At 42.5% G+C, this 26,375-nt stretch overlaps 1 protein-coding gene across 6 annotated transcripts in view; it reads left to right on the top strand.

Annotated features, from left to right (window-relative positions):
- NIPBL (NIPBL cohesin loading factor) overlaps nucleotides 1–26,375 on the top strand; it is a 2,053,700-nt gene that overhangs the window by 1,780,259 nt on the left and 247,066 nt on the right. For all 6 annotated transcript variants that reach the window (XM_069627143.1, XM_069627142.1, XM_069627145.1 and 3 more), the window contains one exon: nucleotides 19,608–19,715. In XM_069627143.1, the coding sequence (XP_069483244.1) occupies nucleotides 19,608–19,715 (108 nt within the window). The remainder of the gene's footprint in view (nucleotides 1–19,607; nucleotides 19,716–26,375) is intronic.

A 26,375-nucleotide genomic window follows, 5' to 3' on the forward strand; every position in this document is an offset into this window, starting at 1 on the left:
GGCAGTGGCTAGGCCCACCTTGGTATTTTTTTTTTACCAGGGTTGGTTTTCCTAAGGAGGTTATCTCAGACCGGGGGACCAATTTTATGTCCCACTACATGCAACCATGTGAAGAACCCCTCAGAAGAAAGTGGGACCTTCTACTGCCATGCCTTCTCTTTGCTTGTAGAAAAGTCCCTCAAGAAGGGGTTGGCTTCAGCCCAATTGAGCTCCTCTATGGTCATCCGGTTAGCAGTCCATTGGCCCTAATCAAGGAAGGGTTGGAAGAGCTACTTGCCTCAAGCTAGTGAGTCTCTGAGTATGTGTTAGGTCTCCAAAGGAGAATGACACAAATGATGACGGAAGCTTCTGATAACTTGCTAGTTCTAGTTGTGGTACCTACAAGGCAGAGGGCCTTACAGGACAAATGGATTGGAACCTCCAAGGTTGTGGGCAAACTTGGAGAGGTCAATTACTTGGTGGACTTGGGCAACATGAAGGAGGCCCCTAGGGTTTTTCACACTAACCGGCTAAAGGCATATGTATCCAGACCAGTACTAGGAGCTTCGTTCTTAGCATCTGATCAAGTGGAGGAGGAGAGTGAACCTCTACCTGACCTTCTCAGGGGACAGCCTTCAGATGGAAAAATAGGAGTTAATCTCTCTTCTGATCTGACTCTGAAACAGGAAGAGTGCACAATTCTGTTAAATCAGTTTGCCTCCCTGTTTTCGCTGACACCAGGCTTGACCTCTTGGAGCCATCATGATATTCTCACCTGTGACCGTCTCCCTGTCAAAAGCAAGGTTTGCAGAATGTCAGGCCATGTAAGAGCCCACATAAAGGAAGAGGTCAAGAAGATGCTTGATCTCGGGGTAATAGAGCCATCTACAAGTCCATGGGTTAGTCCAGTTGTTCTAGTGCCAAAGTCAGGATCCAAGGAGTTGAGATTCTGTGTGGACTATAGAGCTCTAAATGCAGCCACCACGACTGATGCCCATCCTTTACCTAGGACAGATGAACTGGTGGATAAACTTGGTTCAGCCAAGTACCTCTGTACATTTGACCTAACATCAGGCTATTGGCAAATAGCTCTGACAGACCATGCCAAGGAGAAAACTGCATTTTCCACGCCAGGGGGCCTTTACCAGTTTAAGGTTATGAATTTTGGACTAAACATTACACCTGCGAAATTCCAAAGGATGGCAAATCATGTTCTGAATGAAATGGAGGACTTCTGCATGGCATACTTGGATGACATTGCAGTGTTCAGCCCCACTTGGGAAGAGCTCAGGAAGGACAAATTCAAGATGGTCACTCTTTTGCAGATATTCCAGGCTCCATAACTTCAGAATTGGCTGGTGTCCTTGCATCTCCAGGATGCTTACTTCCATGTGCCCATACACCCAAGCACGGGAACTACCTGTGATTCATGATCTGCAGTGCCCACTATCAATTCAAATTACTACCATTCTGGCTCATCCCCACCCCAAAGGTCTTCACCAAACTGTTGGCGGTGTTAACATCCACTCTAAGAAGGGAGGGAATTCATGTCTTCCCTTACTTGGATGACTGGCTTATCAGGGCCCACTAGCAGGGGCAAGCCTAAGATCCCCTGGACTGTGTCTGCCGCTTCTTGCACAGACTGGAATTCCTCCTCAAATTCAGGAAGTTCCCAAAGGACAACTTCTCTAATGCTCCAGTTTATCAGAGCAGTCCTAAACTCCTTCTTGGGGAAATGCCTCTGCCCCGTCCTCCGCCAGCCCCCCTCTTCCAACAGTGATTAATTGTGGCATTTATATAGCGCAGCACAAACTGAACTTAATCGTATCTAGAGGTAGATGTTAAAAAGGGAAGAAGTACTGCAGATATCAAACCAGGTTTCCACACTGTTACTCGTAAAAAGACCTGAGGGTTATTTAAAAAGTTGAACAGCAGCAGAGATAATGACCGTAATGGGACTCTGTGGGTCTGAAAGAAACCCTCCTGACCTGACTTGTTGCTGGCGGTCTAATAAAAAAGGAATCAAACCATTTAATTACCTTTTCAGAGACTTTACCAATCTCTGGCAGGCATTTTAATGACATCCAGTAGTCCACTGTATCAAATGCTGAAGAGAGATCCACAATTGTTAGCAATGGCATCTCACCTTGATCTGCCACTCGGATTTCATTCCAGACTGCTAACAATGCTGTCTCAGTCCCAAATGTGGGCCAACACCCTGGTTGAAGGGGGTCCAGTAAGGACTCTGTTTCAACATACTCCTGCACTTAGACCGTAACTACTGTTGCTGGTGCTCTGGTGCGGAAGGGGCGAAACTAAATGTAATGCTTCAAACAAGGTCAAATGGGATGCCTCCCACCCACAAACGTACAGTACTTTTTGTTTCAGTCCAGTGAAGATGAAGTTAATCTTAACTTTCGATGCAAGCAACCACATTCAGTACATTGACTAAACCTCATTTGACTTAATGTTAACTGTGATGAATCCTATGGAGTCCTCACTGATCCCCAGCCTGATGGCTCCTCCCATGTGGCCAGGGAAAGGCAGCCGCTATCTGATCCTGGGGGTGGTGTCCTGGGGGTGGAACACATTGGAGAAGATGGCTGTCCGGGAGAAGTGGTGACTCCAAGAGGAGAGCGGCATATTCTCCCTTTCCTGTAAAGAAGAAACTCTAATTCCAGTGTTTCTGATGGCATGTTTTCATTATTCAAAGCCTTTTAATTGTTAAACCCGGAAACCCACTTCTACCAAACATCCCAAACATATCTATTCACTCTCTGTGTACATAACACCTCTAAAACACATTTTACATCTATTGTTTATGACGGTTGATATTAAAACAAAAATGTCCAACAATGTTACTTAAAACAGTCTAAAATTCCTTTGGATTCCAAGTCCCAAAAAGCCTCAAGTACTGAGACAAAGAGGAGCAAGGAGTTAATATGGAATATAAGTATTACCAAGTACAACGTGCCGTCTAGTTGTCAGATTCACCATCAGCTGCATGGGACATTTAAACTTGAAAATCATCTGCAAGCAGTGAGGAGAGGAGAGCTGCAGAGAGCGCGAAACAGAGGCATGTTAGGGAGAATTCTCTGTATATGCTAATTTCCCAAACCCAGTGAGTCCCCCAGCAGCTTTGCTGGATTTTAATTCTTTCTCCTGCTAAGAGTGAGACTCTTTTTCTCCCACTCTTAGGCATGATTTGAGAATGTCCTTTGACTTTGTAATGTGTTTTATGGGCTATGGGGGTCTTTTACTCCATAGGGCTTCATGTGTTACACAGCACCCTCAGTGCAGTAACACAGGGGTGTCATAATGGCCCCCAAAAATAGACTCCATACCCTGGGACCGACTACTGTCTTCCAGGGCACGTAAAGTCACCATTGACTTTACTAGTCTTAAATTGTGAACAGAACCAGTACAAACCATCATATTGTGGAAGTACTGGTAGGGGTAATTAGATTACCCCTGGGTTTTTCAAGGGGGCACTGTCCAGTCCCTCCTTTTTGAGTTTCTGGCTGGTGTCAGTGGTTACCACGTGAAATATTCCACCGGAATATTTCCTATGGGATTTTCCCATTCATTTTAAACGCACCACTTTTTTGGTGCAATGTTAAAGATACCGCCAGGTTATTTATTTAATATTTATTCCCCGGTTGGGTCTTTTTGCCAGGACTCAGTTTTAAAATGGCATTTGTGTTCGCCTCTGTAACTCCAACCCAAGTCGAGCCCTTTGTTCCACTTTAGGCAGGCTTCTGCACATCTGGGTCTACAGGATGTGTGGGAGGGGAGAATAGGCACCCTGGACTGAGTTGCCTCGGCAACTCACGTCGCACTCTTGTGTGATTGGCCCAGTGGTGAGCCGCCCGGCTCACCACTTAGCATGTTTGAGTGACAGCTAGGACTGATGAATGGGGGTTTTCTGCATAAAAGCAAGGTTTTGGGGACTTGAACTTCAGAAGTCGCCACAGGACCTAAAGAATCCGAAGAGGGAGAAGCTGAGCCGACCTGCAACGACAACACCTGCGGTGGAGCCCTGCTGAACCGAACTTGCCACTTCCCAACGACAGAGAAGATCTTCCAGGAGAGTCTTCTTCCTTTGAGCTGGTGGGGTTAACCAGTTCGCCTTTTTTCGCCTTCCTGGATCGTCTCGTGGTCGAATCGCCCGTGCCAAGCACCCCGGCGGCCGGATAGCCACGCTTCACCACTACCGCGAATAAAAGGGTAGTACCTTTTAACCGGGAAACTCCGCGGCTGGTTTCTTCCCTGGCAGTGCAACGACCTCCAACTTTCCTCCACGTCGAGATCTTCTCTTGCCCTGGACGAAGCACCGACTTGCACCCGCTGCCAGGAACTGCCCCCGCTGGAGCGTTCTCACCACTTTAAGGTACCGTGTCCGCCAGGCCTCCCTTCCTAAAGATTGCTACAAGGTAATAATAACTCCTTAACCTTCTGGACTGGGCTGGCCGCATTGACCCTCTAACTGGTCCCTTTCTGTGGTCCAACTCCTTTTTGAACCTTTACAAGACCTTTGTGCACTGCAACCGTGTGACCTTGGACACATTTCGTTTGGATCCTCTGAAAGTGGATCCGGCCTCTTGAGCTCTAACTTCATGGTTTTACTTTGCCTTCCTCCCTTGTTGTGTTCTTGAAAAAGTGTTGGGATCTGTTTCAATTTGTTCTCTGCTTTTCTCTCCCTTTTTAAAATGAACTATTAGAGTGCCGTCTACGTTAAGCTCTCACCGCTGTCTGGAAATAATAAGTGGGGCTTTACTTAAGACTTGTCTAATATTCTTTTAAGGGAGTGTATATCTTTTAGTGACCGTGTTTTTCAATTGCTTATTATTAGTGCCTGTGTGTTTTTCTAGATGTGGTTTTTAAATAAACAATTATATCTCTTTTACACCAAGCCCTGTTCAGTGTTTACTTGTTCTTTTGTGTGCTCTTGACCTATTGTGAATACTCTGTATACTGCCTAACTCTTCTTGAGGGAAGTCTGACTGCTCAGCCACAGCTACCAAGTGAATCTGTGTGGTACGGACTGCTACCAAGTGGGTTTACTGCCAAACACCTGTAGTCCTAAATCTTTTGCAGTGGTCCCAGAGGGAACTGCACAGGTTTCTGCCTAACACTTGGGAACTTTAATAACCCAGCAAGTGAGTTCAGCGGGATATGAGAATTACTTTTTTTTTTTATTTATTTAAAGTGCATATTGGTTAATTAAAACCTTATACACTAACAAAATTAATTGCATCGAAAACAGAGAACATACATTAATTTCATATTATCCATACATAAGAAGGGAATATCGCATATCAAATCATGTAAATCATACAAGCAGGATATCACATTTTAAAATAAGATATTACAGGTTTTAAAAAGAAATTGCTCGCTTCCAAATATAAAAGGCTGCCCCAATAAAAACCTTAATTTCACCGTCATAAATTACTGACCAAAATTGATTAGATTCAATCATTTGGAGGTCACCGACTAAATTTGAGTATCCTTTATAATACTATTCTTTTAATTTAGTACACATAGTTAAAATGTGTCTTACTGTCTCCACCTCTAATTTACAATGCCTGCTCAGTCTTTCAGCACGGGGTATATTTGCCCAAGCCCCAGTAATTTCATTACATAGGAGAGTATTCATACGTAGCTGTAAAATAAATCTCCTCAGAGTAAGGCTAGTACTGTATTTTGTAAATTAATCATGTAGGGATTCTTAAACCTACCTTCGCTCTTATTTCTTCCTATGAGACCAAGAAGGCTTTCTTTCCCCTCTTTTATTTTAAAATAAAGTTTACAACATCCTATTTTCCACCACGTGGAAAGGGAAATTATCCCCAACTCGCATCTTATTGCTTGTATAGGCACAGCTTTGGGCAACCCAAGGACTGGTCTCCAGAGCTTCCCATCGAGTTGGTCTAATTTACCCAAATATTTACTTTCCACTGTTTCTATAGCGTACATAATTCCTGGAATAATACAACTCATAGATTTCTAAGAAACCTTCAATGGACTGGCCACCCTTACTAGCCATGTATTTCCTTATCACATTCCATTTCTTCAAAATTTTTAAATTAACTGCCTCTTGGAAAAAATTAATACATGGTTTACTGAGGATGGGCATCCCCAAATAGGGATAGGCATCAACAACTTCTAATTTAATATTATTAATATGCCATCTGGAAATAAGCCTTTTCTTTTCCTGTTTAGTAACTCCAAATGCCATAATTTTTTTTTATTTATATTAATATTGAGGTTGTTGGCCTTCGAATAAGCAGATAAACCATTCAACATTCTTTGCAGTCCTATTGGAGTTTTATCCATAAGGATAGTATCATCTGCATACGTAAGGTTTCCCAGCCACAATAGGTGGGAAGATGTTTAAGGTCTTAAAGCTCTCCCACATATCTAATACATATAGATTATACAGTATCGGAGAGGTAACACAACCCTGCTTAAGACCGATGTTAGTTCTAATGTCAGATGACAACATCCTTCCTTTACCCAAGCAGATAGTCACCGTAGTATCCCTATACATTTCCTCCAAAAAATGAAGGATTTTTGGGCAAATCTTTTTCACTCTCAATTTCTCCCACAAAAGTCCCCTATTAACACAGTCAAAAGCTTTCGAATAATCTATAAAACATACATATTGTTTTTCCCCCTTGTCCTTTGAGTTGGCTATGATGTAGTTCAGCATGGTCAAGTTATCCAGGGTGCTATATCCCTTTCGAAATCCCGTTTGTTGAATAGAGAGTAAACAATTTTCCTCTATCCAATTATTCAAGATGTTTACTAACAAGGAGCAAAAAATCTTGCAACTACTATCCGCCATTGCTAAAAGTCTATAATTATCCAGCAGTTTTCGGTCCCTTTTTTTAAAAATAGGGACGACAATAGCTTTCCTCCAACTTTCTGGTATAATACCTGTTCCCCATATATTCGTGAATAGTTGGAGAAAGATACCTGCCCATTTCTTAGGGTTTTGTTTTATAGCAATGTTAGCCAACCCATCCGGCCCTGGGGAACGAGAGGAATTCATTTTTGAGATCACTTTAAGAATTATTTAAGAATATCAATAATATCAAAGGGGATATTAGTCATACCCCATGGATTTAGGCTAGTATTAGCCGATATGTGACTAGTCTTGAAAAAGAGGTTAGTAATATATTGTTTCCAAACCTCCTGACTAACATCATTAATTTCCCTGTTATCTTCATCCATTAAAAATTGGCGATATAGATATCAACATTTTTTTGAATCATGAGTTTTACATAACTACATACATCTCCAATTTGCGTTGTTGGTATTATATTTATAATCCTTTATCCAATTTTTATAATGTGTCTTTATATTACTTATTCTTTTACTTCTCTCTTTATCATCTAAGTCACATATCTGCTTAAGTTCCTGAATATCACGTTTCATCTCTTTTTTCCTATCATAGATTGCTTGATCGAACTTGTGTGTGATTTTTCCCCTTTGAACTTTTCAGAATGACATTACTGTTTGTACGACGTATCATACCCAGCAGATTGGTAATAGAGTTAAGTCCATTACAAGCTATGTCGTAACCATCTATGACTAAACGATCAAACAGACCATTAAAGGAGGCTAGGTTTCTATCAGACCAAGTAATCCTATTTCCACTAGCTGAAAATTGGATATTCATCTCCTCGCCCACTACCCATCTTTGGGTTCCTGGATCACAATTAAATTTACCCCGAAGTGGTACATGATCACTTAGCAGGATATCTACATGTTCGAACGAGATGTTTGTGCGTCTTTGATTTTTATTAACGAAGATGTAGTCAAGCCTATAAGAAACCTTTCCGTTAGACCAGGTGTTCCCATCCCCTGTACCTATATTAGTTTCCAAATATGTAAGCCCCCAGTCAAACATCAAGTTCATCCATCGACAGCCTAATAGGGTCTGCTGATTTTTTCCCCCAACCCCTAGACAATCCTGTAATTCTGTAGATGCAAGTATAGCAGTTTCCTCACACAATTCTTTACACCTATTCATATCCTTTGCGGCTATATTACAATGGGCATTAAAATCTCCCACTATACAAATATCAGAATCAGGAGATTCCAGAGTCCAACTATCAAGGGTTAGGTTGAGATACTCCCCAATCTCCGGAAAATTGACCCCATCAGGTTGAGAATAGATATTTATAAGTAGAAGTTTCCTTGTATGGCTTCCTCTATCTATAGATACACACATGACATTCCGGAGACTCCCATGTTTCACATATGGTTTACAATTAAAATGATTTTTTATCCCTATACAGAGCCCTCCATATGGGCGACCCTTCTCACCCTTATCGGCAGGTTTTTGCCATATATTATATCCATCCAATAAGATTTCCCCAGTAATCCAAGTTTCTTGGAGGGCAAAAATGTCACTCTCCAAGAGTAGTTTTATACCATCCTTGTGTAAAAGGGAGTTAAAACCCCTACGGTACCAAGAGAGAAGGGTATATTCTTTAGTGCATACCTCATCTCAATTTGAGCATGGGGTATTTCCTTCCAAAATGTTTGTGTCCTTTAAATTACTTCCAGATGCAATACATGTTTGAGGATACCCCTTCAAACCCCTATTTGCTGTACTGATATTTTTATATGGGGGAGAGTTGCATATCACAATTTCATATTCATTCCCCCATATTCCATTGGAGTTTTCACGTATACGGTCAACAAACATAGCAGATCTAAATCGGGCAATAACCCAGTTTTCCCAACTGCCAATTTCTGGTAGTATAATAGATTCAATGTCCCCTGTATCAATATTTTGTAACTGCGAAATAGATGACAATTTATTCAATAACCATGCCCGCTTTAGAAAGGGGCTTTCATCTGTGGTATCCCTTTCTATAATCTTTATGGTTTTTCCCACTGGAAACAGAGGCTCTTCATTCGTTCCAACTATGTTAGCCATGCCAATTTTATGATTACTATGCATGACCAAACGCTCCATCTCCCTAATATATGTTTCCTGTTCTGTTTTAGTAAGAGTCATATCATTACTATTCCAAGGTATTGTAACATATTTAAAATTATTTCCCATAAGTGCCCTATCCTTGGGTCCAAATTCCTCCGGCTCCTGCTTATTTCCTTTTAACCAGGCCTGTAAACCCCCGTTCTTGGTTTTCCTTTTTTTGCCTAAGTCCAATTTCTGCTGATGTTCAATAATTTCAAAGTGGTTCCCCACCTCTACACATTCAGAGTCTGGAGAAGCTGTATCTGCTAGGGCCAATGTGTTCTTTTTAATCTTTGTTGTAGTTATGACTTTAGCCATCGCCACTTTTTTCCGAGTGGGCCTTCTATTTTTCTTTTTGCGCCTAGTGCGTCTCTTCAAACCTTGAGATACTGTTACTACAGCAACACTCTCATTCAGGGTTATTTCTTCTGGTGTGTTAACCCTAGAATTGGGCAACTCTTGAGGGGGTAGGTTAGACAGGGCTTGTTCTTTCTTACTTTCATTTTCAGCCACTAGGACCAATTTGCTCAAATCTCCAAGATCATCACTTATTTCCATTGGATACTTCCCCCCCCCCCAAAATTCTTTTACCCCAATCTCAAGGGATCTAGTATTATCTATATTCTGTTGTGCCATTACCTTAATATCCCTTTGTTCTTTAAGCAACTTAGTACAAATGGTCATTAAAACATCCATCATAGTGGTGAGTGCATCAAATTTTTCTCCAACCTCAAGGGGGTTTTCATTAATCCCACTCATATCTCTATTAAGAGAATTATTAAATGAATTCTCTGTAGGATTCCATGACACCTCTTCCTCATTACCGATATCTTCTTCTTGTGCAAATTTGGTCAAATCTGGAGTGTCAGATAGATTAAATCCAATAATATTATTCATTTCAATATCCTCCACTGCAGAAATGTTATGATCCTTATCTATTCCCATGGATTGGCGCCTCAGATTATGCACTAATGTTAATAAAGAATTATTATCAATCATTGAACTGTTAGAGGGGAGAGGGAGGGGTTGTTCAGTATCAGGTACCAATACTTTTTCTTTAATAGTTAAAAAGCTAAGTATTTTCGGTTGACCAGGTACATCTTTAATCTCACCTGTGAGTTCTTTCTTTTCTCCCTTCATATTATTTTTTCCTTTCCCCGCTTTCTTAGTTGCTATTGTTATATTGGTTGTTGGTGTACTTTGTTTGCCTTTATTTTGACCTAAGATTATGAGTACATGAGCTTGGGGCCATAATAATAGAGGGTACAGAATGTCTATACGGCACCGCCTTCTAACCTAGCAAACAGTAGGTCAATTTAGAGTTTCACTGGTCTATAAAATCTAGCTAAATATAAAAATTATTTTTAAAAAGCGAGCAATTTGAGACTCGTATTATATAACAAGATCACTTATTAGATGGAGTTTAAAACAAGGGTAGCTATCTACCACAACTGCCAAGCAGATATAACACCAATCTCACGTCAGTAAGGAGATACAGATGCAATGTTCCACAAAACCACCTTATATGGGAGCGCCCGGCAGTGTAAAGAGCAAGCTTTAAACCGACTCTCCCCCCACCAGGTGGTTATCTTACAGTATGTTTAGAATTTGGTTACATGCACCAAGTCGCCTGGTTAAGAAGAGAACTAATACTGACTGTTTCAACCTTAAACTAGCGTCCCCGGCGTGCCGAACAGCCGGCGCCCTTTACACCTATCGGGCTTAACGCCGCAAGAGTGGCTGTATCATAGTGAAGAGGCGATCAGGGAGTCACGTGATCGTGACCTGCGTGTCCCCAGCCCCGCCTCCTCCAGGAAGCAATGGGCTCTTAGGCACCAGCAAGAGCGTTTACCAGCTCGCAGTGCTGGCAGAAGTAATCAGGAGCCGCCGTTAAGATATGAGCATATGATTATATGCAGCAAAGGTTCGCCGCTCGGGCGGCTGTCTCGTAGTGAAGAGGCGATCAGGGAGTCACGTGATCGTGACGTGCGTGTCCCCAGCCCCGCCTCCTCCAGGACGCAACGGGCTCTTAGGCACCAGCAAGAGCGTTTACCAGCTCGCAGTGCTGGCAGAAGTAATCAGGAGCCGCCGTTAAGATATGAGCATATGATTATGTGCAGCAAAGGTTCGCCGCTCGGGCGGCTGTTTCGTAGTGAAGAGGCGATCAGGGAGTCACGTGATCGTGACGTGCGTGTCCCCAGCCCCGCCTCCTCCAGGAAGCAACGGGCTCTTAGGCACCAGCAAGAGCGTTTACCAGCTCGCAGTGCTGGCAGAAGTAATCAGGAGCTGCCGTTAAGATATGAGCATATGATTATATGCAGCAAATGTTCCAAAATATGCAGCAAAATATGAGAATTATATAAAGCAAAAAGCGATCATGGCACTGTCTCAGGCTCGATTGATCAAGGCCAAGTACTGCAAATTTTCATTAAAGCCCATTATAATTTATTATAAACAAAAGTTCGTACCTGTGGTCACATATAGTAGTGAAGCCTTTAAAATAACAACTTACGAATATTGGTCTACTTTGGAAGGTCATTTTTGGAAACGTGTGTTAAACTTACCAATGTCGATACCCATAGCCATTCTGAGGCACGAGTTGGGCATATTGTCGCTATATGCAACCTACAAATGGAAACTTTGTTCCTTTATATAGGAAATGTCTAATGGCAATTGATAGAAACTGAGGGGTTACTGTATATTGTGGCAAACTACTTGTTAAAATCAAAAGATAATTTCCCTACAATGTGGCGAACGAAGGCGCAGGGAATCCTCATACAATTGAATCTTCCTGATCTCTCTCTGATCAAAAATCCTAATGCGGCCAAGAAGCAATTATGGAAACTTGACTGGATCAAGACTAGGAATGCCTGTACCTCGTATCAGGCATTCACAGACAACCCATTCAATTTAAAGCATTATGATATGGTGGAGCCTTATTTAATGTTGTTTCCAAATTCTCGTCAACGAGATGATTTCCTGCGCTTTCGTTTAAACATATGGCCTACCCACGAAATATTATGCAGAAGAAAAATTTTGCCACTAAATGCACTGCCTTGTCGATACTGTCAATCCGCCCCTGAAACGTTGAGACACTTATGTACAGAATGTGTAATATTACTTCCACAGAGGATCTTGTTTTTTAAACCTTTATTTGAGGGATCATACATTGAGTCTACTACAGAACTATGGAACTTGCTATTTCACACTGTAAGGAAAACTGTTAGATATACTATTTTGAACTTCTTGTACGGTTTAAAAATGAAAAAGTTAGAAAAAGAAATTGAGCTAATCAGTCTAACTTTCATGTTCTCATACATATCTGTTAAACATCAATTTGTAACACACAATTGTGTATGTATAAATGTTGTATTTTAGCAGACATTTTTTTTGCTAATATTGTAATGTTGAAAAAATCAAGATTTTTTTCCTGATTATAACAATAAATTTTAAAATTGTTTTAAAAAAAAGTGCTCTTCCATATTTTTCCTTGAATCTGGTCAAGGATACCATATATATTCAATGGGCACATGTCCAGCCCATACAGTATTGCTGGTTCTACTTTAAGCATATATAACTCAATTAGAGGACTGAGCGAGAATTTACTAAATCTTTGATAAATCATCTTCATTTGCGACCCCATAATTTGGATCTTTGCATTCAGCCCCTCCTTCAATCTTATTTTGGAATTGGTGTTGGTTATTTCATAACCCAGATATTTTAGTGACCACCCTATGGGAATTGGCATGGTATCAATTATCCATTCCATGGTCTTTACTTTTCTTTTCAAGTTTTTAAATATAAAATTGATTTTTGTACATTACATTGCAGATTGTTTGTATAGATAGTTTGCGAGTATATTCAACTTCAGTTGTAAACCATAGGGAGTTCTGTCGAATATTAGGATGTCGTCAGCAAAGGCCAACCATTGAATTTTTAAATGGCCTAACCTTTCAGGATATGATATCTCCTCCATCCATATTTCGTCCATATCGCATAGGTAGAGGTTAAACGGGGTCGCAGCCAAACTGCAACCCTGCTTAACCCCCACCTCTGTCGGTATCGACTGAGTGGTTGCACCCGTCCTACTGATCCTCACGAAGTATGAGGTGCCCAAATGAAGTTTGGCTATTAGGGTTATTAGGTGGTCGGGAATTCCCTTCCGCACCATTTTTTCCCAGAGCAATGACCTTACCACGCAATCAAACGTGGCTGTTAGATCAACCGAGGCCATATATAACCGTCCTGCGTTAATTATTTTGGTCTTGGCTAACAGGGGTGCCAGTATAGATGCATTTAACGATGTGCCCATATGGGCCCGAAAACCAATTTGAAACCGGGAGAATACTTTAAATTCACGTATAAATGTTTGGAGCTCTTGTAGAAGAAGTATCGCAAACACTTTCTCCCCCGCATCAATAAGGGCAATCGGTCTAAAATTTAGTGGATCTGTAGTATTTCCGTTCTTGTGTATGGGTACAATTATAGCTTTAAACCATGATTGTGGAACTACTTGGGTTCTATTTACTTCTTGAATTTGAAAGTCTATTATTTTGGCCCATAGCGCTGGATTTCTTTTAATCGCGAAAGGTGGAATACAATCCGGCCCTGGTGCTTTCAAATTATTCAATTTATTGATTGCTATTATGATTTCTGCCACAGACCAACCTTTCCAGGATCCCAAAGTGGTCGGACAAAAATTCACACTTATGTTGACAAATCTTTGAGAGGTTGAATTTTGTTTTGTAGAATTGTGACCATTCCACTTCGGAGATATTAGACATTTGTTGCCAATTTTTTTTTGTTTTGTCCTCCCGTAAAATAGCCCAGGTGGAGCGCCTATCATTACGGCACAAACTAAACATCACAGATAGGTTGACGACATGATGGTGATGCATTCGATAATTTTTGCACCTATTTCTATATTGATTACAAATCTGTCCTTTCTTAAGTTTGAATTCCTCATTGCTTAAATGCAAAGTTTTCAGATATCTAATCGAACAAAAAAGTTTAGCCACCTGAATTTCTCTGATAAAAATTGCAGTCTCGTTATTTCATTCCTTTTTCGTTTTTTGCTTAGTAATGAGTTTTTTAATTGCTCCCTTTATGGAGTGTAGAAATAATTGTAGACATAAATGAGTCACTAGGTGGATTTTGCTTTGATAGGTATTTTTCCATGTCGTCTCCGATTAGGGAGTTCAGTGTATCGCAAGTGTGTACGCTCCACCTTAACGATGCCCCAGGCCGGTCATTCACCAGTAGAGCTTGCAAAGGGTCCTTCCCCAGTTTTGGGGTTTCAAGATCTATCGTTAGATACAAGATCTTATGGTCACTATAGCCTGGGTCTACAATTTCCACATCATTGCAAATGACACAGCAAAGTAATCGATGGAGGATTTCATAAAATTACGTCCCCAGGTTGACGCTGCTTGTTTGTTGTTATATGGCACTATAAAAATTTCCCAATTCATTAAAAAAGAATACCATTGATCACCACGCCTGCTGGCTGGTGTATTGCAAGGGGCCTTCTTTATCATTTCTTTCGGGGGTGTATGCCTCAAGCAATCTGCATTAAAATAACCCCCCGTGATCACATTACAATTCGGCCATTACCAGTATACCTCTTCAAACATTATTACCAGTTTCTCAAAAATGTTTTGGGTGGTTACCTTGGTCGGATTGTGGTACAATGAAATCACCAAAAAACATTACTTTACCTTTATCCCCAGTTCAATCACAATCGCCACAAATGAGTGATCTTTAAAAGTTTTAAGTAACTCATATGTTAGATCATTATTTAAAGAAATTGCGATTCCGCCCGAGGTCCGTCCTTGAGCTCCATCTGGGTAGCCCTAAACCCTTTTACCTGAAATACAACGGGACTCATTGTTTCCTGACAAAGAATGATGTCCACCTTTTCCTGGGGATTGGTTAAGCTTGCCCAGCGTAATAGATTGATCCCGCACAAACTCCAGGATAACATTCTAATTGAGGAGGTTGCTGCTATGTAGTTATTGGATTTTTCACTTCCTTTGAGGCAGTCCTAATCGCAGACAACCAAGACCAATCTCTGCTAGTTGCAGAGATGGCCGCTAGTTGTGTTATTAACGCTGGTTCAGGCAGTTGTGGTGCATGGTGGTCGGGGGTAGGTTTTGGGAGAGCTCTGTGGATAGTCCTAGGCTTCTCATTAAATACTATTGCTTCCTCAATGGGGTGTAAAAAGTGCTGAACAAGTCCTATCATTTTTAGTTCCCTTCTGTGCATCCACAATAGTTCAGCAATTATTGTGGATTGAACTTGAAGCACCATCCTATAGTTGTTAATAGGTGGGAGGGTAATCCATTCAATATCTGTGGATGAGTGTGTTGTAAGAGTTGGAATTTTTTTGAATGCTTGAAGCATAAATGAACGATTTAAGCTCTTTTCTGAATTAATCTCGGGAGAACTAATCCATCCCATTATACAAGATACCTGTGGTACGGGTAAGGGGAGCTCCTCTTACTGTGCCACGCTACTGTCCAGTTTTTTGTATTTTTTTTTTTTATTATTTTTATTAAATGGACCCTGTTCATCGGGCAACTCGCACTCCTGGGTCTGGCTCAAGTGTTGCTCGTGTGTCCCTCTACTCGACGGGGCAGAATAGAGTACACCCACAGAGTGATATATTTCAATGCCACTAGTGTCAGCGTTTACTACTGGCACCATCTTTTTTTGTTTGCCTAAACCACTCTGTAGGTCTTCACCTTTCTGCAAATCACCACCAGTAACTATTTGTTTTTCATCACTATACCGTGGGGTACTTCTTGTACTCCCGCTTTCCACCATAACTTTCCCCATATTTTTTTTTTTTTGTTGGGAATAGGTTTATAATAAGTGGATAGTAAAGTTTGTTGGGGAACCATCATAGATGATGCAAATTCAATTTGTTTTGCAAGAATTAATTCGGCACTATCCTTCAGAGGGGTATTTCCTACCTCCATACCTTGTACTGCCATGGGGGAGGTTATGGGCTTAATACATCCCTTTGCATTTAACTGGAGGGCTACTCTGCTTTACATCGAGAGCTCTTCTACCTCTGCATCGATTCCTAAAACAGATGTTTCCTGTAAATGAAGCACATTCCCAGTTGCCTCATTTTTCTTTACGTCCCTTTTTCCATTCTTCGTTTTATTTTTAGCTCTTTTTTGGTTTTAGTTATTATTGATGTCTCTTTATTTGCCTCAGTTTGACCATCCTTCCGTGGTTGGAGTCTTTTGAGTGGCCGTATGTAGGATCGTTTTTCTTTTCGAGAGGCAAAGTATTTTCCTTGGGAGTGCTTAAGGGAAGTGTCACTATTGGAATCACAATCAAGTGGAATCTCATTTAACTTTTTTTCCTCTTCAATCAGTGTTATTAACGCAGAGGGACTATCTGGTTGGTCATTACTCGCTATTTCGGGAACCACATCTTTTTTGTTAATATTTGCTGCCGTTTCTCCTTCATTAGGCTGAGTGAAAAATAGCAGTTGATCAATTTTCTCATAATGAGCTGTTACCATCTGACATAACCGTGCATATCTACATATTTGGATTGCATCATCAGGTTTCATTGCATTGACCGTTTGTGCAAAGGTTTGGGAAAAAATAAAAGTCGGAGCCCCCCCCTATTTGATTATGGACAGATGGAGAATCAGCATTGGTTGGCAGCATTGTTTGGGTAGCAATTGATTTTTTATCTATGATGTTACCTTGGGGAGATATGTAACCTCCTTCCCTCTTATAGTTTTCAGCAAAAATGAAGCCCTCCAGTTTGTTCAATTTAGATAGAATCTGGGCCAGGGCAGTTTTAATATCTTAGTTCATAGTGCGTGCAGTCATGGCCTTTGTCCAATAAATTGAGAATTCTGGAGATAACTGGATAATTAGATTCCAGCACTTGCGTCTCTTCTGTTGGAGACAAGGGAGCAGGTCCTAATGGGGAAGAGAGCTCTTGAATTATCGGAATTTGAGGCATCATGAAACCCTTTTCCGAAGGTACTGATGTAAACGTGTTTATTCGATGTTTAGCCAAATTGTAAAACGGGGAATTTACAGTACCTCTTCCTGAACATGAGGGTTCTGTAATGATTTCGGCGACAACTCGCCTAGATTAGCTGATTGAATTGGTGAGTACTCACCAATATCCTTGACATTATTGTAAGTGCACTTTGGCAATACGCCCGGACGGTGTGGTCACTGGCGTGGAAGGTCCACCTGATAGCTCTATCCTTTTTTCCAATTCATTGAGCACCACCTCGGCTGGAGGATGACTTGGATGAGTCTCTGGTTCAGTTGAACCAGTTATCTCATCCAACTCCTGCATGCTCCAAAAACTTTTCCTTGAATTTCCCATATGCCCCTTCTCAATATTAAATAGCGGGTAATCATTGGCGGGTGAAGGGGGAGCATTCAGAGAGGCCTTCAAATATGCAAACACAATCCCGTGACACACATTCTGATCCTTGGTGACTTCTTTATTTTGAGGGTTACTCTTTAAACCCATTGGGATTGGAGTTTTTTTTTTTTTGCATGGTTGATAAGGACGGTATAGTATTTTTTGAGTTATCTGCCACACTCTCACTATTATTAGCCCTTTGGCGCTGCTTCAATGAGGGTTGCCCCTCTGTGTCTGCTATGCAGCTGAGCTATAATGCTCTGTGAGCACTTGTAAACAGTTCTCTCTAGTGTACCTTGCAGTTATAATACTAGTTTTATTCCAATTTATATTGGTAAGGCACACAACAGCATGTTTAAGGTAGACACACAACACGTTTAGAGTCAATTCGCGTACATCTCCAAAAACACGTGAGTAATACGCTGGCATTCCTGACAAGTGCCTTTGAGTCTACTCAACTTGACCTTTTTAAATCAAAAAGCTATTGATATCCCCCCTCCTCACCGCTCGCCTGCCCCACCGAACAGCCCAAACAGCCACTTCTGATGGCACTTCACGATGCGCGCGCACCCCACTATTATAGGTTGTAACGTAGAAATTTGGGCGTGCAGTGTATGCGGCGTGAAGCAATGGAGGGGAGGAGCTGGAATGAAAGCTAACACTTATATAAGTGAATTAAAGGAACCACAAGTGAAAGATAGATCATCCGCGGCAAAGATGGTACCAGAGATTCTAAGTCGGTTCTTAAAGAAGTCCAACCAAGTCAACCAAGAGATGAGTTATTACTTGATTGTAGTCCACGTTACGCCCGTTCAGTAGTGCGCAAGCTTCCTCTTGCCGACGAAGCCTGTCTGCATTTTTCAAAAACACAGGTAGCAGGAGCTAGAGACGCTCAGTCCTTCCAGCCGAAACAGCCCCTTCTGATGGCACTTCACGATGCGCATGCACGTACCCCACTATTATAGGTTGTAACGTAGAAATGTGGCCGTGCAGCGTACGTGGCATGAAGCAATGGAGGGGAGGAGTTGCTTGTAGTCCACGTTACGCCTGTTCAATAGTGCGCAAACTTCCTCTTGTCGACGAAGCCTGTCTGCAGTTTTCAAAAACACAGGTAGCAGGAGGTAGAGCAGGAGGTAGAGACGCTCAGTCCTTCCAGCCCAAACAGCCGTTTCCGATGGCACTTCACGATGCGCATGTTTGAACTTTTGCACACTTTTGTTGAGTTGGAAACCGAGACGTTTACCTTGCACCTTTTGATTGTGTAAGTATTAGGGCAGATATATTTTGGACACAAGGTCCGCTTTAGTTTCATGTCCATAGGCACGGACACTCATTTGGATAGGGACAGCTAGGCCTTTATCCAAACCCCTTTTTATTTTAATACAAATGGCGAATGCTGAAAACATTTCAACTTTGTGTCCACCTCTCATTTCTGATGCCTCACATAACTCCTGTAATTTCAGTATTTTACTTGTGAGCAAGGGAGGGGAAGAGTTTACACGTATTCTGGGCATGTAAAAAGCCCATGCACTTCTAGAATGACATGCTGCAAAGACTAGAAATTGTGGTTGGACCCAAGACCCGAAAACCTCTTCTTTGGTTCTAGACTTTCTCTCACCAGGACTGCCATTCTTGGGTCCAAACAGAACATTGATCTTTGGGGCACTACTTGTGGCCAAAAATGAAATCCAGAAACTATGCCCAACTGCCCAAATGTTGATTACTGAATTCAAACTCTCATTGTCCTTTCAGTAAGAGTGAACGTTTCATACCATACGAGGGATCTTCACAACAACTACAAACTCCTATTTTCTCTTCATTAATGTTATACCTTCTTCTGCCATTTTTTTTTACTTAATCTACAGGTGTCGTCAGTCTTCCCCCTGCATGTCCCTTTCTGGTATGTTGTCTTTCGGTTGTTGGGGCCGTTTGATTAAAAATATTGGAGAACATTCTTTAATAACTTGGAAACTGTTTCTAGTGTTTTCATAATGTATACCTATCTTAATCTGAAGTAATGTTAATTGCATTTTTTGTGTCATTACAGATTTCCTTCTGAATTGGGAAATATAATAGTAATATTTCTATATTTGTGTTTTTTTGGTGGGGGAATGCAATTATTAACAAGTGGAATGTTTTTGCTCTGGACATCTTAACAGTATTGTATTCAATTTTAATATTCTCCAATTTTCTTTTCTTGGCTCTTTTATTTCTTGTTTAGTGTGTGCCATATTTAATTGCAATGGGAACAGACCCAGAGCCATCAATGCGGAACAAGGCTGACCAGCAGTTGGTGGAAATAGATAAAAAATACACTGGATTCATTCATGTAGGTTTTTTTTTTTTACATCTGATGCTTATCTGTTTTTCTTATTTGGTAGAACATATGTTGATTGCTGTACAAGTAGTATTTTGGTACAAAAGTATGATAATAACATTAACTCTATTGCCAGGGCATTAATGACATTGGATGCAAAACTATTGTTTGAGCGTGAAATGGTAGATTCAAATAATGTGCACTGTTGTGCATTCTACAAATTATCACCAAAAGAAATAACTTTTTATAATGTTTCTCAATATCTTGGAGAACTGAACGCTACCCCTAGTAATTATCACCACTCTTCCTCGACATCGTCCCACAAAAGGAAGCTTAGACGCAGACTCTTCTCGGATTTGCCAGATGAAAAGTTCTACCCTGCAAAAGGGGCGTCGAGGGAGAAGTGGGAACATTTTAAAAGGCAGATGATGCAGGTTTTTGAGAAGGCCACGTGTGGTACGGCTTTGGTAACCGCCCCATCACTGAGACCGGAAAGAAGTGTAGCCAAGGGTTTTCCAACCCTCTTGAGCTCAACCTCTGGAATATAACCTGCATCCATACTGTGATTGGTGCCGGCCTTGTGTCACATGGAAATTCCTCATCTGTCGTAGGTGCAGTGGGACTGAGGCTACATACCAGAGGCCAAGGCTGACTTCTTCTACTCTGTGCAGTCGATATTCAACAAGTGGGACCTGATCCCATTTGGGATGGAGCTACTAGTCGGCTGGCCCTACTAGTCGGCTGGCCCTTGTACCCGTTACCTGACTTAATGGCGAACCAATTGGGCCTAGTGCAGTTGGCAGAGGATCTCCATGATGCAAATGTACTAGACGCATCCCCTGATGTTGAGCTGCAGCAAGCAACCTCATTTTTGCACCCCAACAGCCGGTCGATAAGGTGGTCCTTACTCTTGATCTCGGCCCTGTCAAAACCGTTACTGCAGTACCAGCTGACAGACCTCCTCGACCGAGGGCTACATACGGAACCTGCTCTACACTTCAACACTGCCATCACTGACCCAATTATGCGCCTCTGGAAAAGCCCATGCTCGACGCTGGTGGTCGATGCGGAGCAGATAAAACAATGCAAACCGGCACAATGTATTCCACCATTTCTGATGGCTCGCCCTATAACCCCAAATTGCTTGTGGATTTAAGGTGAACTCAAGGCCTTTGACCTCCACTACGAACATTCCCACTGATAGGGAGTCAAAGAAAGGTAGACGCATTGTTAAAGAAGGTGTTAGCCTCAGTGAGCATGGCACTAAAGGCGGGTAATGCGTCTTGTGCCTTTGCCAAATACTGTCATATATTTTGGAACACCATCAGCCAATCACTTCCCGGAAGGCAAGTTCACGGACATTGTCAGGGAAGGAAAGGAGGTGGCATGCCACGTGTTCCAGTCTAGGCTGGATGGCTCAGATAGTGTGGGTTGTGCCATGGGCACGTCGATGGTGATCCACGGATCTGCTTATTTTAGGGGCACAGGGTTTTTGCCAAATGTCCAGGCGCAACTCTTTGACCTGGCTTTTGAAAGAGAACATTTGTTTGGGTTGAAAGCAGATGAGTCCTTCAAAAAAGTCAGGACTCAAAGTTGGCAGCGAAATTGCTGGGACTGGTTGCAGACTTTCTCTTTGGGCCTTTAGGAAGGGGCTTAAGGCGTTAAACCACCTTCCCTAAGAGGGCACGCCTAACATTGACAAAGCAGGGACAGTTACATTTCCTGTGCCCTGGAAGAGTTAGAGGGAGCAGCTAAGGGCCAATCTGCCTCTGCAGCACCTGCATCTCAGAAACCTCTTTGAGGTCTCTGCTCATCAGGCAGCCCCCGAAAAGGCCTCCACCACCCTTCCGTCAACTGAGGCGAACTGCAAGCTCTTCTTTCAATGGGTGTAGTAGAGGAGTTTCCGGCTGGAGAGAAATGCTCAGGCTGGTACCCCTGATACTTTCTGGTTACCAAGAAAGGAGGACGACACTGCCCCATCCTGGACCTCAGGGCCTTGAACAAGTTCCGGAGGAAGGACAAGTTCAGGATAGTGTTGGTGAGTTCTCCAGGCTCTGCAATTCCAGGACTGGCTGGTGTCGCTGACCTTAAAGATGCTTATTTCTGCTGGCCTATCCACAGGAAGCACAGGCGATTCCTGAGGTTCATCATTTGGAACTCACATTATCTGTTGAAGATTCTCTCTTTTGACTGGACCCCAGAGTGTTCACCAAGCTGATGGCAGTTGTGATGGCCCACATCGGGAGTTCCAGCTTCTTAGTATTCCCATACCCAGCCTGGCTGATCTGGGGTAGTGCCCAGAGTAGGTTTTGAGGTACCTTACAGTCACTTGCTCCTTGCTAGCCTGTGCTGCTCCCTGAATTTAGGGATGTTGCACTTTCCACTGGTGCAGAAGCTCCAATTTATCAGAGTGGTACTGGACATTCAGGAGAGGAAAGCTCCCCCCTCTTGAGGAGTCACTAATTTAGCACGTATGGTCAATCTTTTCCAGAATTCCAACAGTCTCCCGGCGTCTGCCTTCCTGCGCTTTTTAGTCCTTATGGCATCCTGTATTTTCCTACTGCCAGAGGCAATGCTCTGGATGAAGTCCCTGCGGTACTCGGGTGTCTGATGTGTTTCAAGTGTCTAGGTCTGTTGACGACTTGACTTGGTGGAGCAATAAGACCAACCTGTTGGCAGGAGAGCCGTCCTGCGCACTTTGCCCAAAGATACAGGTCGTCATGGATGCCTCCTTGAAAGGCTGTGGGGGGCTCATTGCACCCTTCCCACGTCAATGGCTATTGTCCTCAGAAAAGAGTTGCTGCCACATCAACGGGCAGTAAGACTGGCGCTGACTATTATTGCGCCTTTCCTCCAGGGGAGGCATGTCTTGGTCCTGACTGACAACACAGTGGCCATGCACTACCATAACAAGCAGGGATGTGAGGTATAAGGTCATAACCCCTGTGCAAGGAGGCCATGCAACTGTGGTTCTGAATGCTGGGAAACAATGTCTCTGCCTCTGAGGCACATCTTGCGGGCTGGCGGACGCTCTGAGCAGGCAGTTTGGTCTCCCACCAGTGGGAGCTATGCCCAGAGATTGTTTCAGAGATCTTCGCCAGGTGGGGAACCCCACCAGTGGACTTGTTTGCAACAAAGGACTACGAGAAATGCAGGCAGTTCTGCTCGAGGGAATGGCCCACTAGGGGAGATTGAGGTATGCGTTCATGGTGGAATGGGTCTTCGACCTTCACTACATTCTCCCACCGATACCAGTCCTCCCGTGGGTTCTAAGGAGGTTGAAGAGGCTCAGGGCTCAGGTGATCCTTATTGCACCAGAGTGGGCGAGGAGGATGTGGTACCCAGACATTTGAGATCCTTTGATGTGCCCATCTCCGATTCCCTCGACGCAAGTTGAGGGGTTGTAATGATGAGCCATGAGACCAGGTTGGGTTAAGAGACTTTAGTGGGTTCGTGGTACATAAGTCACAGGTAATAAGTTACAGGCAGGATAAGTACATAAGGGAGGGAAGCATCCACCGGTCCCCCCTCTGTTCGGCTAATTTTCCAACTGAACAGGGAGAACCTTGGCACTCGCACCAAAACATTCTAGATGGAACACTATAATACAAGCATTCCAGGCACAGGCTCACATATACTTAGGAAACAGCTAATGAACCAGGATAGGTAAGACATAACACATCTCCCCCCTTACATGAAAATACAATGAAGGAAGGAAACAGAAGGAAAAGTCATAAATGGACAATATATCAAAAATAACTATCCTTCCATATCCCATCCAGCAAACCACTAATAGTCATATGCTATTCCCTTCCAATTCCATGATATAGCTAAAAATAGCTAATCCACTACAAGACACTCGCCAGAACCATAATGGCCATTTATGGAACTCAGCTACAGGGAACCAGCCCACAATCCAATAAACAAACCTGACCACCTACATCATATCATTAACCCTGTTACAACATTCTCCAACATCAAAAGCTTCTTGAAAGAAACTACAGGGTTAATACCCTCTATCTGCCTAGTGCATATCATTTAGAGACACAAATTGCCTCCACATAACATCCTGCTGAGCACCAACCACATTAACGGTGACAAATAGCACCCATGTTGATACCCAACCAAATGATCAATCATTAACTAACTAACACATTAACACAAAAATGTGCCAACATAAAACTAGGTCTGTAACCTAGCTACTAACCTTGAAACACCAAATGCTCACCACTGAGCACATTAACATTTGAACCTATGTAATTTCACTACCTGAACAAGAGAATGCTCGCCACAACTAAGCATATTAAACATAGGCATGCTTAAAGGTCAAGGAACTAACCTATTACTAAACAATGAGCAAACCATGCTCTCATACTGGCAAACAGACATTCACACAACCACAATCACACAGCTGACTTATTAATAACCTACACAGTTTGTTAAATAAACTAATGAACGAATTCAGCTTGAAAAATTTGGGAATATAAAACGTTTTAAGTTACACCACCATAGCGAGTCCCAAAAATCATGCTTGCAAAGTTCAGTTTTGACATATACCTGTGGAAAAATTGTTAGGTTAATAAAAACATTGTCAAAGTGAACATATCAAAGAAATGCAGTAGTTCTATGGCACTCACAATATCCACACAAAAACAACAAGACGAATTCAGCATAACAATGTTTGATAATCCGAAAATTAGGTGCGCCGCAATAAAAATTCAAAATGTTATGCCTGCAGAATCTTTGTTGATATGTAACTGTGGGTTAGTTACTGCAAACTACACTATACATTTTATTACCTGCCATTTTTTTTGGTTGCATTAATTCCATTCCATTACCCCTTAAAACCTGCTAAAAACATTGGTGCCATAGCCATTTCCAATTAAAACTTGCCAATAACCAACATTGGCACCATAACTTTAGGTCCAATGCAATTACTAAAACACTTGCCAAACAAAACACATTGGCACCATAATAAAACACTGCTTCTGGTTCCTCACTCCTTTGTGGTGGGCAACTTCCTGTGCACCATATTCCTTCTGGCACAAGTTTGCTTCTTTTCTGTCCTTTCTTGCTGCTTTTCAGCCCCAGGTACACCTCAATCATCAAAATCCTCGTCGCCAGTGTTACAACGCAAGTTGAGGAGTTGTAATGATGAGACCAGGTTGGGTTAAGAGACTTTAGTGGTTTCGTGGTACATAAGTCACAGGTAATAAGTTACAGGCAGGATAAGTACATAAGGGAGGGAAGCATCCACCGGTCCCCCCTCTGTTCAGCTCATTTTCCAACTGAACAGGGAGAACCTTGGCACTCACACCAAAACATTCTAGATGGAACACTATAATACAAGCATTCCAGGCGCAGGCTCACATATACTTGGGAAACAGCTAATGAACCAGGATAGGTAAGACATAACAGATGGCCTCTTGTCGCGGTCGAAAGGCAGGGTGCTTTACCCAAATCCGGAGCATCTCAATATGCATGAGTGGCTCTTGAGAAATTAATGTTTGACTGGGACCTAAATAATGAGGTTTTGGAGGTACTGTTAGCTGCGCGTGGACCATCCACTAGGTTGCATGTATATGCATGCAGATGGAGCAAGTTTGTACAAGGCAAAAAGTATGGATCCCTTCTAGTCTCCAACCTCCACATTGTTGGTGTTTTTGTTGGCCTGCACCAAATCAGTCTTTCAGGTGGGTATGGTCAAGGGATACCTGGCTGGCTTGTGTTTGTTTAAAAGGACACTGGAGCAATTCCTGAGGGGCCTTGTGAATTATTTTCCTCTGGCAACTTTTGTTGTTCCTGATTGGGATTTTAACATGGTGTGATGAATAGAGGGATTTATTCACTTTCCCCAATGTTGGGGGGGTGTGGGGGGGGGGGGCTTTTGTTGAGGTCAAGGTGAGCCCTCTACGCAATAATCCCCCTAGGGGTAGTAGTAAGTGGGACCTCCCAGGGAGAGACTCCCCTCCTGGGTATAAGGTGTCTATTTCCCATGAGGAACTCCCTTCATGTTATCCCCACAGTCCAATACTGCACTACTGACTAGCAAATACCCATACTCTTCTTACATATATTATTATAATGTTATACCAGAAGAGAAACCTGCTACTATTACGAGTAAGAATGTAAGCGCCATATAGAATGCTTGTCTATTAAGCACTGAGACGAAGAAACAGACAAGAGGTATGACGAATGACACAAACGCTGAGGAAGGACTTTCCGGAGTAGCTGGGAAACCCCAGCAATGTGTCATACAAAGAGGTGGGCACAGAGAAGCGGGAAGTGAAGCAGGAGTTTCAAACTGGCCTGATCGAGAAGGCTGGGAAACCAAGGGAGACGCTGCTTTGCCCATTTGAAAGCAGCTACAGAGAAGACGTGACAGCGGTGCACTTTCAGTGCAGTGTTGCTGGGAGCCCTTTGAGGTTTCCTTTTTTTTCTGTTATAGGGGGATATTTTTATCCTGACTGCCTTTAGTGGATTGCTGAAGGGCTACATAGTATCCCCTGTCTCCCTGCTCCTGTAACATTTTGGTTACAGTGACAAGCTAATCTGAATGGCCGGTGGCAGTTGTTTTATCCTACCTACTCTTGTGCAATTATTACTCCCAGTCTGTACTTGCAGCTGCAATAATGCACAGAGGGGTCACCATTGACCCAAAATGGTGACTGT

Source organism: Ambystoma mexicanum, chromosome 6p (assembly GCF_040938575.1).
Source record: "Ambystoma mexicanum isolate Mex_15411 chromosome 6p, UKY_AmexF1_1, whole genome shotgun sequence".
Lineage (NCBI taxonomy): Eukaryota > Metazoa > Chordata > Amphibia > Caudata > Ambystomatidae > Ambystoma > Ambystoma mexicanum.